The sequence below is a fragment of the Phascolarctos cinereus genome, unplaced genomic scaffold (genome assembly GCF_003287225.1).
Source record: "Phascolarctos cinereus isolate Bilbo 61053 unplaced genomic scaffold, phaCin_HiC Scaffold_4;HRSCAF=312, whole genome shotgun sequence".
Classification (NCBI taxonomy): Eukaryota; Metazoa; Chordata; class Mammalia; order Diprotodontia; family Phascolarctidae; genus Phascolarctos; species Phascolarctos cinereus.
This window is the reverse complement of record NW_027555847.1, coordinates 174,793,986-174,810,400: the sequence shown is the minus strand read 5'-3', so window position 1 is coordinate 174,810,400 and position 16,415 is coordinate 174,793,986. Positions and strand designations below refer to the sequence as shown.

Below are 16,415 nucleotides of genomic sequence, written 5' to 3'. Positions count from 1 at the left end.
AGAGGCAATGTCTCAGCATCTCTGAGTCACTCGTCCTTAGAAGCTTTACAGGAATACTTGTTTAGAGACAGACTTTTACTGATTTGTATTTGGTCCCTTCCTGATTCCAAACATTTATTATTTATGAACACCAAGTAAATGCAGCCATCACAAGGTCCACATCTGCTGGCACTGAGATGGCTTACTTGGTGATATTCTCAGATGAATCCAATTAGTAGTACAAGAAAACCACATACAGAACACATGGCTAAACCATTTCTCAATACAAGTTGTTAGTGTAAACAATGGTATGTTATATTTTTCCAAATGCTCTACCACTAATACACTTAGTGTTCAACTTCACTAAAAGGTTCATTGCAGGAAACAGAAAAGATTTTGGTGTACCTTCAAATGGAGTGAAAAGAGAAGATAATTTTTTTAAATGCATACAATGGTCTGCTAGGCATAGAAGTGAAATTTCAGCTATGTTTTTTAAAAAGTACTCACTTTAATAGAATAACATCATTTAGAAAATCTCAATCAGTTAGAAGTTACAACTTTCAGTCTGACTCAGAAAATAATCAGCCCTAGTAAAAACTGTTAAAAGTTATTAAGGCTATGTCAATGACACATCAGATTGGTCAATTCAGCCAAAATAGTTGCAATCACATAATAATCTTAAATATGCAAGTTGAGCCATTTGAGGTATAAATTTCAGTGTGAAAGACAAAAGAACCAAAAGCCAATTTCTACATGAAGCTAAGAAAAATATGAAATTATTACCTTTAAAGAGAAGCTAAAGTCAGAAAAATTATCCAAGATGCCTTCAGTTCTTTCTCCTCTTCTCTGACTATCCAAATCCTGTTGCCTTCAAATCCCCTTCCCCCATGAAGCTTTCCCAGATCACTTCAGTCTGCAATGACCTTTTTCTCCTGTAAATTCATAGCACTTAATGTCTCTATGTTCATTTGGCAATTAATCTGGTATTGCTCTATGATGCTTCTTGTATTCTTATTTACCTTTTCATGAAGGTATTAATTAATTAATTAACAATTAAGTTCTAAGCTCTTTAGAGGTAGGGAATATGTCTTCTTACCAACCACAGTGCACAGTGCCTTGAATGTAGTAGGCCCTCAATAATATTACATTAAACTGGTTGACATGCCCTCTTAAATAAATTAACTTCAACTTTTCCTTGTATCATAAACATATTCTTACACTAGAAATGGAAGTATATTGTTTGCAAAAATTCAGGCGAGTATAAAGCTTTAATCACTAAGTTACTCTTTTAGTAAAGAAAGATCTATACCCTTTTAGAATTTTTGTGAATATTATGCTTCAATTTGTCAGTGTGGAAAAACTTTTTATTCTAGAATTGTTCCCAAACTTTTAATCAAGGCAATGCAAGTACTATTCCTCCACCATAAAAAAATAATTAAAAAGCTAAACCTAAAAATAGTCATCACTTTGAAAATACTTTTTCTTCTTTTTTTGTTTTTTCTTTTTGGTGAGGCAATCAGGGTTACGTGACTTGCCCAGGGTCACACACCTAATAAGTGTCAAGTGTCTGAGGCCACATTTGAACTCAGGTCCTTCTGAATCCAAGGCCAGAGCTCTATCCACTGTGCCACTTAGCTGCCCCTACTTTGAAAATACGTACTTAAGTTTCTTGCATTTCACATTGAAAAACAGCTTTACACTTGAAATAACTGCTACTAAAACATACTACCAACAAGCCAAAACTTGAAAATAAAGAAAGCAATTTCAGAATTAAATACTCTGTAAATTAACTTTTTTTCCCCAAGAACACAAATTATATTAATGCCTACTAAATTTTTCAACAGCTTTTTAAGAGAGAATATATTTAAGTAGGTTAATTGATACAAATTATACTCCTAAGAACAAACAAATACATGTTTCTTCAAAACTCAACAACTCACATTTTCTACTTCTGGAAAAACCCCAATGAAAGCAAGAAATTCATGGTTTCATTCTTTCATGAATTTTGATTAATCTTTGTGTGGTTCATTTTAGAAATACATAATTTGCAAACTATCAGCTTTCAATGTAGATGAACCTTGAATAATTTTAAAATATCTGAATCAAAGCTATTAAAGTTTATTTGAAACCACTGAGGTTCTTAAACATAAATTTAATAACAGTATTTGGGATATTTTTACTGAAACCCCTAAATAAGTTCTTCTTGACAAAAAAAGGAAAAATTTATTCAACACATTCTTGAAACTTTCAATTGCTTTATTTTAGTAAAATATATGTGGAAAGTAAAACTTCCATTTACTTGAAATGGAAAACAGAAGTGCTAGTTATATCTGAATATTCAAAGTTTAAGTGAAAGTTAAAATCTGAAGTAAGAATTATCAGATTTCAAAGAAGTAAAACATAGTAAAATACACTTGACACTAAAGGTACTTCATAATCTTTCTCTGATCATTAAGATCTTACAGTGCCTTAGTTTGTCATGATTATTAATTATCTCTAATAATCTGGGGGGAAAATCAGTTATTTGATCTTTCTGGTTATTTGGTTTCTGTGTACTCAGGATTTTGCTCAAGGCCACTCTTAGCACAGAGGGACTATGAGCCTAAAGGAATAGGATGGGAATTCAGCATCTTGAGTTGGGGGAGAAGGGAGGGAATTTGTGTGTGTGTGTGTGTGTGTGTGTGTGTGTGTGTGTGTGTGTGTGTGTGTGTGTGTGTGTGTATACAAGGACTTCTAATTAGGTCACCACTACTGTTTTTCTTAGAGCAATACCTTTTGAAATCTAGTATTTATGTTTTCATAGTACTTTTTAATCAAATTATAAGAATGGCAAAAAGTGGCGCAGTAATTGCTATATTAAGCAATGATACTTTTTAATTGATATTAACTAAAATATTAAATAAATAAAATTGACAACAGCACTATCCTTTTTGTTCGTCAAACAAAAATAAAAAGACATTTTCATGATAAAATATACATAAAACTATTAATTTTAAATTTTATTTTTTCTCTATGGTACAATAATACTTCATAATGAAACTTGCTATATTTAGAAATAAAAATTTTTAAATGACATAATATTTCCTTGGTTCAACTCACTGCATTTTAGGAAATAAATTTTGGCCACTTGATGAGAACGATTTGTTTAAAAGCAATCATTTCTCTGGGGACCCTTCAACTTCGATGGCCTCCTTTTTCTTAAGCCATGTCAAAACCGAGGACACTGTACCATCACCACTTTGTTGTGAGAAGCAAAGGAAAGTAGCCCAGACAAAGCCACAGAGGCCCGTATATGCTGTTCTCAAGTAAATGGGAACAAAACTGAAGTTGGTAAGCTGTGGCAGAAAGAAAAAAGAGTTTGTTATTGGTGTTCTGTATAAATTGCACTAAAAAGTTGACACAGAAAGCAGGTTTGAAACTCACCTGCACAAAAGGCCAGTACAAGAGACCAGTCTGCAACAAAGGAGAAGTTTATTATTTTGCTTTGCAATTACATGGAATGATTTCACTGCTCAGTTTACAAAAGCCAGGGAAGTACATGGCAGAGACTAATCATGTGGTATTCAGTTTAGGCTAAGCGGTTCAAATTAGATCTTAGCTGTTAACTAGAGAAGGAAATAAACGCAGTAGAAAAGGTTAAATTTTGTTACTCATACTCATACTCTGAGAATAGAATGCTAGCCAGTGTTAACAATGAATATGTAAGACAAACATTTGTTGAATACACATTAAAGTGGATATTGTGACATACTTTAATACTTTATCACACAGCACAACTAACTCAGGAAAGTACTTATAAAAGATGACATCAATTCATAGGAAAATATTTTGGAAACATAAGGAGCTACCACTCTGTGTAAGACTATCAAATAATTCTTTGATATGAATATAATGCTCTAAGAAGAAATTAAAACTACATTAAATTGAAAAACATTGTTTACCTGCCTTCTTAGTGGATTCCAAAATAGTTCACATATATCATTTTATAAACTTCAGTTGTACCTTTCTCAAAAGTTTATCAATCATGAAGAATTTGCTTTGTTTTTAAGGGGTCTTAAGTATTTAAAAGGATAGGTCTAGTCCTAGATCTAGTTCTAGAAGAGACTTCACAAATCATCCAGTCTCATATGCTCATTTTAGAGATGAGGAAACCAAAGTCTGGTGAATTTAATGCTTTTCCCTAGGTCACATAAGTCATGACAGAGATAACATTTGAACCCAGGTAGCAGCAGGTAGCTTCAGAGCTAGTGTTCTTTTCATCACATCACAAAGTTTGGGGTTTTTTTAGAGAAGAATCAAAAGTTGTCTCTTTCACAATCACGGAAAAATGTGTAAACTGACATAGAATTGAAGATATAAAAAGTCACACAGGTAGTTAAGCATCTGAGAAGGGATTTGCAACCCCCTCCTCTCCCTCCAAAGCCATTGTGCATTCCACTGAACTATTCTCCAAAGCTCCAGTCAAAGGACAAGAACAAATGGTTTTAAAGGAAATAGAAACTATCAATAACCACCCAAAAAGTGTTAAAAAATCAGTACTAATCAGGGAAAAGCAAATCACATAAACTTGCTTTATTATCTCACCGTGAAACTGGCAAAAAATGCTGAACGATGGGAAAACATTGCTGGGAGGGCTCTGAAAAGATAGCTAGGTGGCATAGTGGATAGAGCACCTGCTCTGGATTCAGGAGGACCTGAGTTCAAATGTGGCCTCAGACACATAACACTTAGTAGCTGTGTGACCCTGGGCAAGTCACTCAAACCCATTGCCTAAACAAAATAAAGAAATAATAGGTACACTAATTGACTCCAGGTGTAATTGTGAATTGGCTCACCCATTCTGGACAAATTTTAAATTACACAAGAAAAATTACTGGATTGTTCACATGCTTTAAAAACAGAAAGTCACACTATTGGAACTCTTTAATTAAAAAGTGTGAACCATTGAATACGTTCATCTTTTAAGGAGGTTATCTGCAAGAAAAGTTTCCTAAGTCAGTCTCTCAGATGGGATGTGACTGGGTTGGAATTCTGCCATGGTGTAGGAAATGATGAGCTGATTGATTTAAAAAAACATGGAGAGACTTAGACTTATGAAAGAAGATGTCACCCACTTTCAAAGAAACACACAGATGATAGGAGGAAATCAGCATAGTTAGGCCTTACATATACGAGTATATATGTGTATTTATGTATATTTATACATATTTATGTATGTATATATATATATATATATATGTATGTGCTTAATTGTAGCCTTCTTTAGAGTGGTGGGGGGAGGGAAGGGGAAAAAAATAAAGTAAAAAATGCACAGCAGAGAACAAAAGAAAACCAACAAGGAAACAAAGAAAAGCTGGGCAGCTTTGAAAACAATGTGTAATATTTATTATATAGGTTTTCTTAGAACAGAAGTTTATTGGTTTATATTGAATCCTCTCTTATGGTCTGCTGTGTACATGACAATGGTTTTTTTTCTTTTCTCATTTTACAGTTAAGTTTAAAATAAAAAACTTACAAAAAAGAGGTTCATAAGTAAATGTAATGACAGTATCACTAGGCTCTTTCACAGAGACTACAGATATTATTATTGTATTTTTAAGAGCCAAATGGAAGGTTTAACAAAGAATAGTTTAGATTTCCATAAGATCCTTTTCTCTATATAGTCACAGAGAATGTTTGTGTTTTATCTTTATATGAGATAAACTATGGAGAGACAAAGAGAAAACTGAAGAGAAATTTTGTGAGAATTCTATTATTTTATGAAAAAACATGAAGAATCTGTAAGATACTAGTAGTTTATAGGGTTCTCCAGGGACAGTACTTGTTAAATAGAAGAAAAAGAAAAAGGGCTAACATTATTTATTTCTGGAGAAGCTGAAATTAATTTATCATTAGGAGAAATATTAAGAAGATTTTTGAGAGACTTCAAATGATGGAACTGTTTTTCCAGAAGTGAAAAATCATCATCAACAAATGATGTTCTAGTGAGGGTTTGAAGTGACTCCAGCTGTGATCTTTGATATGGACAAAATACTGTAAATAATTATATGTTACTTTTAGTCTCCGTTTCATTTGTTAATGAATTATATATTTGGTAACCTTAATATTTATTTAATCATAGCAGATTAAGCTTAAGATTTAATATACTGAGATATATGAATAACTGCTTTTGGGGAAAGCACTTTCTCTAATTTATTCAGTAAATAACATTTAATGAACTGATGGAACATTGAGACAACTGATTAATAGGAAAGAGACTGCAAGTTTATTAATTAATAAGAAATATTAAAATATACCCCAGTTTCATTCATGCACTAGGAATGAAAGATGAAATATGGAAACACATCACATGGCAGGTGATGAGAAGTCACTTGTAAGTGGAATGGTCAGTTCCCTGAACTTTACTACATATGAACATGCTCATAGCAGCATTAAGTTATTAAAAACAAAACAGAATCAAATCAATATTCATAACAACAACAATAATGAACATTGAAACAACACTAAAGGATAGCTATGTTCAGATTAATTATGTGACCAATCTTGGTTCCAGAGAACAGATCTTAGAAGTCTCTCTTTTTAGTAGAAAGCTGGAAAAACTAGGGAAAAAAAATGTGCACAACTATTGAGGAATAGCTCAACAAATTATGGAATATATTTGTGCGAATATGAAGTATTCACAGAAACACTGTAAGAAATAATACAGGGCCCAGACAATATATGCAACAACTAAAAAAATGTAAATAAAATCAACATGGAGAGCAACAAAACCCCAGACATATAAGCCATCTATGTTAATATACTATCAGACAAAGGGCAAAGTCCTCAGCAATCGATACACTTCTTTTTTGTAAGGCAATTGGGTTTGAGTGACTTGCCCAGGGTCACACTGCTAGTAAGTATTAAGTGTTTGGTCTGAGGTTGGATTTGAACTCAGGTCCTCCTGACTTCAGGGCCAGTGCTCTATCCACTGCTACACCTCGCTGCCCCAATCCATGTGCTTTTTTACCCACTACAGGATGTTTTTATAAGGACGTTGTTTGGGTTTTATTGGGAACTATCCTTTCTGTCAAAACAAAATGTATCAATCCATTTTTCAAACTCTTATTTATGTCTTCTGTTTGTACATCCTAGTTATTTCCTGATACATTCCCCTGTTAATCCATCTTCTAACAAAGAAAAATAGTTTGGCAAAACCTGAGAGTTACAGCAACCACAAACGGAACATTTGAAACTCGTGATTCCTCTTTCCTCTAGTGAAGAGAGTGACTTATGTTTCAACAGTTCACTGGAACCAGTATTGGTCAAGTAATTCATCTGAATTTGGCTGCCTTTCCATGTGGTGTTAATTCTAATTGTGTATATTGTTCTGGTTCTGCTTGTTTTTAACAACTTTTTTTTTATAATTCTGAACTTGACTGAGAACAAGTGCAAACACTCCCATATACAAAGAAGAGGAAAAAAAGGAGGAATTTATATATATATATATATATATATATATATATGTATAGTGAATCTCTATAACATATAGCTTCTTTTTTCAGTATATAATAAATTCATCACCTTAGTTTCAAAGCTGTCCTGTCTGAACTCCCTTCTGTTGTATGCTGTCATTAAAAAAAGTTTCAACGCCACTCTTTTCTTTTCTTTTTTATCATTGTTCCCCTTTCCTCAATTTTTAAAATTTTTTTCCCTTTCCTCAATTTTTTAAACCTTCCTTTGCAATAAATAAGCATAGTCAAGCAAAAGAAATCCACACATTGGCCATGACTGAAAATGCATAGAACTGATTTCAAGGGAAGAAGAATGCTTCCTCTCCTCACGAATAGGTTACTGACTAATATACAGAGTGAGACACACCACATTTTTGAACATGGCCGATAATGTTATTTTGTTTTGCCTCACTAAGTTATTTGTTAAAAGGTATTTTTTTTCTTTTCGGGGAATGGTTTTAAAAGGAGAGAAAAATGTAATTTAACTTAATTTTTTTAAAACGCATGTAATATTATGTCCCTTAAGCTGAGATCTATGAACTTGTAAAAAAAAAAGTGGTAGCTATATATAATTGACTTCCTTTGTAATCCTATGCTATTTTATATTTAAACATTATTCTAGTAAGAAGTCTATAAGCTCAACTAGATTGCCCAAGGGGACCATGATACAAAAGGTTGAGAATCTTGAATACAGTGTATCACCCTCTGTCGGGAGTTAAGTAGGAAGCTTTGCCATAGGTCCTCTGGAGTCTTCAATCATCATTGCAATAACATTTATTAGATTCACAGGCCATAATTTGTTTGACCATCCCCCATTGACGGGTATCCCTTTAGTTTCTTTACCACAAAAAAAATTGTTACTCTCTATTTACGTACTTCTGCATTCTTCACCTCTTTTTTAAATTTTGGGGCAATATCTAGTTAGTAGTGGTATTTGTGGGATGAACACTGGATTCTGCTGATTTCATTCTGTGTCATGTTCATTCTACTTTTTCTATGTTTCCCTGACTTCTTCATATTAGTAATTTCAGAAGACACAATAGTATTCCATTACATTCATTTACCAAAATTTGTTCAGCGATGTGCCAATCAATAGGCACCCACTTTGTTCCCAACTTTTTGCTATCACAAAAAGTTTTACTGTAATGGGCAGCTAGGTGGCACAGTGGATAAACCTCTAGTCTACAAGTCAGGAGGACTTGACTTCAAATCCAACCTCAGACACTTGACATTTACTAGCTGTGTGACCCTGGCCAAGTCACTTAACCCCACTGCCTAACCTTAAAAAAAAAAGTTTTGCTATGAATGTCTATGTATACACATACACACCCGTCTGCATGTAAAAATACATATAAGGCTTTTCTTTGTGTCTTTGACTTCCCTGATTTATATATCCAGTAATGACATCACAGGATCTATGGATGTGAAGTTTTCTAACTTTTTTTTCCTAATCAGAGCTGATTCCCAGAATGGTTGACCAATTCACAACTCTACCAAGAATGTATTAGTGTCTCAGTCTTTCCAAATCTTCTCCAACATTAGTTATTTCCCACTTTTGTTATCTTTCACACTTTCATGGTTGATCATGAGGTAAAACCTCAGAGTGGTTTAAATTGTGTTTCTTTTACTATTACTAATTTCTATGAGTTTACTATGGTTGTTGATTATTTGGACTTCTTTTTAAAATTCTTTATCTTCAACCTACTTGTCTATTGGAGGATGGTTCTTTGTTTTATATATTTATGTCCACTCATTGTAAGTCTTATCAGAGATATTTAATGCATAGATCTTTCTCACTAAATTCAATTTTTAAAAAGAAAATTGATGATGATTGATGGGGTGCTTTGGTGCTTGTGTTTGGGTGCTTGTCCTTGTACTTGTACCCCAATTTCTCCCTAGCCTCAGAAACGCTACCCCTGACAGTTTCTCCCCAGCCCAAGGACACTGTGCCTAGCAGTTATTCATGCATGGGCCTCAGCATGACCCTTATCTCTCTCTCTGGTACAGCTACACAGAGCTGGGCTGCTCAGGCCCCAGCCCTCAGATCGTGTCTCTAGAAGCCTCCCAATTCCTTAGTAAGTTCCTGTCTTGTGAGAGAGCTTTCCCTTGTGCAGAGCATTCTCTCATCAAGCCAGAGGGAGAGGGGTGCCTTGCCCAGCCCAAGAAGTTTTCCTCCTGACAGACTAAAAAGATACATACTTCTGTCATCTCCCTCCCTGTCTGGTATATTCCCTCTACTTTCCCATCCATAGCCCACAAAGACACCTGCACCTTTGGATTACCTCTTCAGCGTTCCTAGCATTTCTTTCCCATGCTCTTTTCCATATAAACACTAGTTGCATTCTCAGTCTCTCGCAGGATCCTTTAAGAATCCTTGCCCACTGAAAAGCATAACAATAAATCTTTGCACCTTGCCTTACAGAATGCTTGAGTCTCTGAATTCATTCCACACGACCCATCCTGTACTACGGTCTTTCAGGGGTCACAACCTCTCAACATCTTAAACCACAACAATGATTAGCAGAGGTAAAAAATAATTTCATCACACTCCAAAAAAAAGGCTTTCTAATTTTTATGTAAGTATTGAACTTTTAAGACAAAGTTGTATGACTTACACTGCTAGTGCTAATTAGCATGTGAACAAAAAGGAGATATTCTTTGGTTTGTTTGTTTTCTTTTTCATTTTTAGGAGACAGTGTCAGTTGAGCCTAGGGCAAAGTAAGTCAGATCACTCCAACTTCTAAATATGTGAAGGAGGAGATGAATAAAAGGTCTCTGAAGGACTACACCACCATGCAGGGCCAAAAAACACTACACTTACGTAATCACAAGTAAAATACCTACCCACTACCCAATCCTCACTTCCACTGTCTTGCAAGCAACTTGAAGCTGGCCACCTAGCAAAAGAGATTCCCTTTTCCCCTTCAACATATTCCTCTTAGGGTACATATTGCCCTTCTGGAACATCTCTCCACTACCCACTTCTTTTACCTGATAACACTTCTTCCTAATCTTTACACCCTTATTTTCAATGAAGGAGGCTACTCTTGAGTATTTATTTGGATCAGATTTCTTCTTTAATATTCCATGATTTTATTAATACTGATATTTCCCCCATCACTGTTGATTGTAATCCCTTGGGCCTCAGAAGCCATTTTATTGAGCTACTGGGGCCAAATAAATAAATAAAAATAACCATCTCATGGCGAATTCTATAGTAATGATCCTTCTCAAATTTAGCTAGGCTGCCTTAGATGAGAGACATAATGGTCTCCTAAAGCAAATTATTATCTATCACCACATGAAGTCTTTCCATCTTGCTAAGTAAGGCCTGCCAAATCAGAGTGGAAGCTTTGATGTTTGAGCATGCAGTGTACCTTCATGCTCCAGTGAGGAACTGGTATAAGATTTCAATCTGGAGGAACCAGATTCTATCCATATGAAGAAATCACAGGGCAGGCAATATACACAATCTGGTTTGTTTGCCACCCCTTAAGGATAGCCCTGGGCAACATAATCCCTAGCTGCAATGATCTTTGTTAATACAGAGAATGGTTTCTTTCACAGGGACTTAACACAAAGGTTGCCTTTACAGTTGTACACCTGGAAACATTGGCTGTGATTATGGGAACTGTTGTACTAACTAAATCACTCACAGTTCAGCACTATGATAGTTTTGCAGCAACTTTCTTGGAGCCCAGTTCTAAATAAACCAGGGTCAGTGGTAAAAAGATAACAAAATCAAGTCAGGAATCATTGCAAGCACTGTGATTAAAGTGCTACGGTATGGATACATTCTTCCCCCTCTGGCCCACAGTTGAGGAAGTCTTCTTTCTCAATCCTTTCCCCCCTTTATCTTCATATGCACAGGATCAGAGGCTTTATAGCCTTAGAATTGGAAGGAACCTTGGAGGTTATCTCTATTCCAACTTCCCATTTTAGAGAGGAAGAAACAAAGTCCAGAGAGATTTTGATTTGCTCAAAGTCACATGGATATTATTTGGCAGAGCTGGATTTGAAATCAAGCTTCTGACCAAATTCTACATTTATATTTCTCTATTTTGATTTAAAAAGGGGGTTGTGGGGGACTGGTTCTATGATACTCCCAGTACAATGTCTCATACTATTTAGTCTCAGGACTCCTTTATATATTTAAAAATTATTAAGGACCGCAAAGAGTTTTGTGTTGGTTATACCTATTAATATTTACCATATTAGAAATTTAAATGACTGAGTATTATTACGCAGGGGTAAGAGGGAATAAACATTTAATAAGCGCTGTGTTAAGCACTTCATCAATATTGTCATATTTGATCCTTTATTTATTTCCTAATTTATTTAGGAGAATAGTTTTGACCTGGAGAGTTTTGGGGACCCCATCGGGGTCCCTGGACCACACTCTGGGGATCATTGAAGTGGTTTAACTAATTTTCAATGAAGCATAATATTAAGAAATAATATATAATAAAATATGTAATAATTTAAGGAATAATAAGTCGATTCATCAACTCAACAAACATTTACGAAGCCATTACCCTTTGCAAATATATATGCAGACCCTGGCTATAGATATCAAAATTTAGATAAGATACAGTCCTTGCCTTCATGGAGCTTACTTAGAGTCTAGATAGGATACACATACACATACAAACATACATATGTATAAAGTATATAACAAAATATGCATGAGAACATACTATCATAAAAAGATCTTGCAAAACAAAGTACTATGTAAGGTTTACTGGGAGAAGATTAGTACTGATGGAGGAGATGGCATTTGAGTTAGGTTTCAAAAGCTGAGTAGTTGCATTAATTGTAAGTTGCAAGTTGCATCATCCTAAGTATTACTTCAACCTGAAAAAAAGGTGGGAGGGAGGACATTACAAGCATAGCAAACAGTATATAGGCAAAAATTTGAGAGTGGGAAAAGTGCAGGAAGTGTTGAGGAATCAGAATTTGGATTATAACTTGGAGTAAGCAAAATGAAGTAATATGAAAATAAGCCTAGAAACAAAAGATAGGACCAAACTTTGGTGGATGGCCTTGAAAGCCAGGCTAAGGAGCTTTTATACTACCATTGTTGAGCAGTGGAGTGACATGACCAGACTCATATCAGACCCAATGCTCTAATGCTGAGTAAAGTATGACCTGGTTGGTACTTACCTTATAAGTATTCCAGAATTTCTGCCTCAGGTCCAAAAACTTATCCTCTTTCTTCTGAAGTATACTCATGCCTATTTGTAAACAAACAAACAAACACATACAATAGGAATTTTTAAAGGCCTAATATAGATTTTGTCATATTGCTGAAGAGGCTGAACAGCAACAGTACCAGAAACAAAGGCTATTCACTTCTCCCAACAGTGTACATGACAAGTGACACTTCGACTTAAAAAAGGAGTTGGAGTGGCCTAGAAACTGCAAGTTGCATTGTCATAAGTATTACAAACAGAATTTAGAAGCCAGGAATCAATATTGCCTTTTTGATAGGTTCTTTACAAACCATATTCTTCCACAACCTGCAAAAGCTGGACTTCTCCCTTTTATAAAAGATAAAAATGAAATTCCAATACCACGCTTTTAGGTAAAATTGGGACCAAATTCTTAACCTAGATATGTTGATGCAAAATCAAGACAACTAAGAAACACTTTTCAATGACAACAATTTAGCCAAAAAGATGAAGACCCTGTCAAACATCCCATTTCTTGCATTTTTATATACCTGGGGCACATCATCAAACAACCCTTTTATAGTCTCTGAGCCCTAGGCCTTCCAGTTCTGAGGCCCAGGTTTTCTCATTTTTCTCTGGTTTCTTTTGTCTGTGGTTCATTGAAACTGTCAGTCAATAACCAGTGAGGATTGTAAGGAGTGCTGTCTCCCTCCTGAGACAAAGCCTTGCATTTGGGACCAACTTCTGACCCAGATTCTGTAAAGGCTCAATGTGAAATAGTGTGAGGAAGGATGGAGTTCACTAAGGGTGCTGCTGTGAACAGTAAAATTCAGCAGCTTTGTCTGTGCATACTGTCTGGGTGTATATTTGCCTGTGTGTTAAACCTTCTGTTTTCTGTTTTATGCAACCACTCTGGGTGAACCCAGAGAGTCAAGAGGGAGGAAGGGAGGTCGATAAATGTGCAGACATTCATCACCAAGAAGAATAGCCTTGGGTTTTGTGTGTGACAATTTTTTTACTGCAACCACTCCCTCAGAGTCGAAGTCACTTAGATAAGTGGCTACACTTTCTGGTGAGAGAACCACAACGAACAGGTTGTCTGTCCATGCACATGTGAGGGTTGTGAAAAATCTTTTGTTTCCCTATTTTCTGCAACCAGGTCGCTAGCTACATTTTCCAAAGTGATCCATAAAGATAAATGGGTTGCATGCGGTATGTTTACGTTCATGTGTGTATGTGTATGTTCCTGTGTGTATATGTATGTCCACGGGCTGCATTTGAATGAATGAAATCTTTTGTTACATTTTTTGCCATTCCTTTCCAAGAGCAGGATAGTGGTTGCTACGCATTCTGGTGGGAACACACTATATATTCGTGCTGTGAGTGTCCGCCCGGGAGTGCATGTGCGTGTTGTTTGTATGGACGTGAGACCTTTTGTTTTCCCGATTTCTGCAACTGTTCCCCAAAAGCAGAAGGGAGGGTCGCTGCGTTTTCGAGTTTGCACCACAGCAAGACATGGTTGTATGTGTGCGTGTGAGTGTTGCATTTGCGTGCGTGAAATCTGCTTCCCCGTTTTCTACAAACACTGCCTGAAAGCAGAAAGCATGTAGATTATTTTCGGGCATGGACCATACGGTTTATATGTACGTGTGACATCTAGTGGCCCGTTTCCAAAAGAAAGCAGCCGGCTGCGCTGTGCCGGCACGTCCTGGAGGCAGGATCCGCGTGGTCACGCAGCCGGCCGGCTCCGACTCCCCAAGGGATCGCCTCCTGCCGGGCCCGTCTTCCAGCCCCAGCAGCGCGGCTCCGCGGCACGCCTCGCTCCCGACCCAGCCTGTCCGCCCCTGCCGGCCCTCACCTATGTAGAAGCCGCACAGCGCGATGGGACCGCCCAGCAGCTGGTCACAGAGCAGCTTGGTCAGCAGGGTGCGCCGTGCGCGACCAGGAGCTGCATCCACACGTAGTTGAAGTTCGCGTGGAAGCCGATGGCCACGGTGGCCACGCGCCGCGTTTGCTGCCAGTCGTGCTCGCAGCCCCGCAGGCGCTGCTGCAGCGCGTCCCCGGACGAGTACAGAACCCCGTAGAGGACCACACTGGTGCGCCACGGGTAACGCTGTGTTGTTCGCGGCACTACCCGCCACCAGCCCCACATCGCCGGACTGGTTCACCCCCAGCTCAACCCCCGCTGGCTGGCTTAGTTTGCGTCCCCTCCGCCCACCCCGATCGGGCTCTGTGACAGAGCCTCGGGGGGAGACGCCGCCGTGGGTGGGAAGGTGGACCTATAGCCTCGTCCTTCCACGCACCCCAGGGCACGACCACTAGCGACAGTCAGGCCTCCCTCTTGTCTTGCATCTACTGGAGCCACCTGCCTTGAGATCTGCCTCCCTCGGTGGGCTTCTATTGATGTATGCCCCAGGCCAGACCTGCCCCTTCTTAGACCTGCCTCCCTAGGTCGGTTCACTCCTATCAGAGCTGCCCAGGCCACATCTGGTTTAGATTAGGCCTTTGCCCCCTTTCTCAGCTGCTTCTCTGGCTCCTGCACTAGCTGCCCTTTCAGACTTTGTCACTTCCTAATTTTGCTATGCATGCGCGCCCTCCTCGATCCTTTTCCTGACTTGAACCCCACTCTGTCTACCTTGTGGTCTTTAGGAGACATATCCTTTTATCCTTCACCTTCCTCCCTCCTTTTCAGTTCTGCCAAGTCTTGTCTCTGGTCCATTCCTGACCGCAGACCTCTCCATTACCGCAGTTTCTTGCTTTCCTTTCTTCATCACTTTATTTTCCCACTCGCTTTCAAGCTGTTGTAACCTACACCTTCTGCCCAGTGGGTTCCTGGCTCCACAACTTCCCAATTGCCTCATTTCTTGAGGACTTCTTTTTCAATCATTCACCTTTGGCCACTCCCTTTCAAGCTGTGATTACCTAAATAGACTAGTTTACCCAGGCTGACCTGTGTTCTGACCACTATACCACAAAAACTTTTTTGTCAGTATCTTCAGAAACTTGACTGTATAAGACACAGTTGACTCCTCCTTTCCTCTTTTCTCTTCACTCCACCTTAAACTATCAAAAAGTCAACTGCAAGCATGAGCAGAAATCAGCTTACTAAATCACCTTGTCAACAGTACCTGAAAGATTGAGATTATTATTGTTTGGGATGGATTTGCTTTTGTGTTATACAATTCTGATTTTTTTTCTTTTTCCCTGCCTATTTCAAAAAAATGTAATTATGATAAATGACATGTCTATACAGGGAGTATTAAACGTCCCTAGTTAAATTCATCAGATAAAGGGGAAAACAACAGAGGTGATGGAAACTGAGCAAGATTGGAAAATACCATCAAGCATTTGTTTAGAGATGTGTGGTGTTATGTTGTAAAGATCACCCCAGACTCGGTTCTGAAGGGTGGTGTCTCAAAGACTTTTTATTAAAGAGGTTTATGTGTGTCATTTCAATTCTCCTGAGAAGTAGGTGCTCTTCCTTGGAAGGAGAGAAAATGCACATGGTAAAAGAAGCCAGAGCAATCTTTATACTTAGTAATTGCCTAACTCCTTCCTTCTGGATCTGCATTGGTCCTAATCCTTCTGGGTTACAACCTTCCTTTTATGCCCCACCCCTTATGTGCCTAGAATTCTATTATCTCTACCGGCCTTGGAGGGAGAAATTAGCCTATCCCTGCTGATTTCTTATCTACTTATGTGGAAACTTAACTCTCATTTCTCAAAATTTCTTTTTTTTTTTGTAAAGATTTGGTTTCCACATGGAGCCTTC

The 16,415-nt window shown here is 37.5% G+C and overlaps 1 protein-coding gene across 1 annotated transcript; it reads right to left on the bottom strand.

The window, feature by feature from the left end:
* Nucleotides 1–2,961: 2,961 nt before the first annotated feature.
* Nucleotides 2,962–15,194, bottom strand: LOC110218863 (mpv17-like protein). Its single transcript, XM_021001847.2, is given in 5 exon segments — nt 2,962–3,314; nt 3,403–3,432; nt 12,636–12,706; nt 14,502–14,597; nt 14,600–15,194. Coding segments are annotated over 5 exon segments (573 nt in total). The 5' UTR covers nt 14,796–15,194; the 3' UTR covers nt 2,962–3,134.
* Between the last annotated feature and the right edge of the window lie 1,221 nt (nt 15,195–16,415).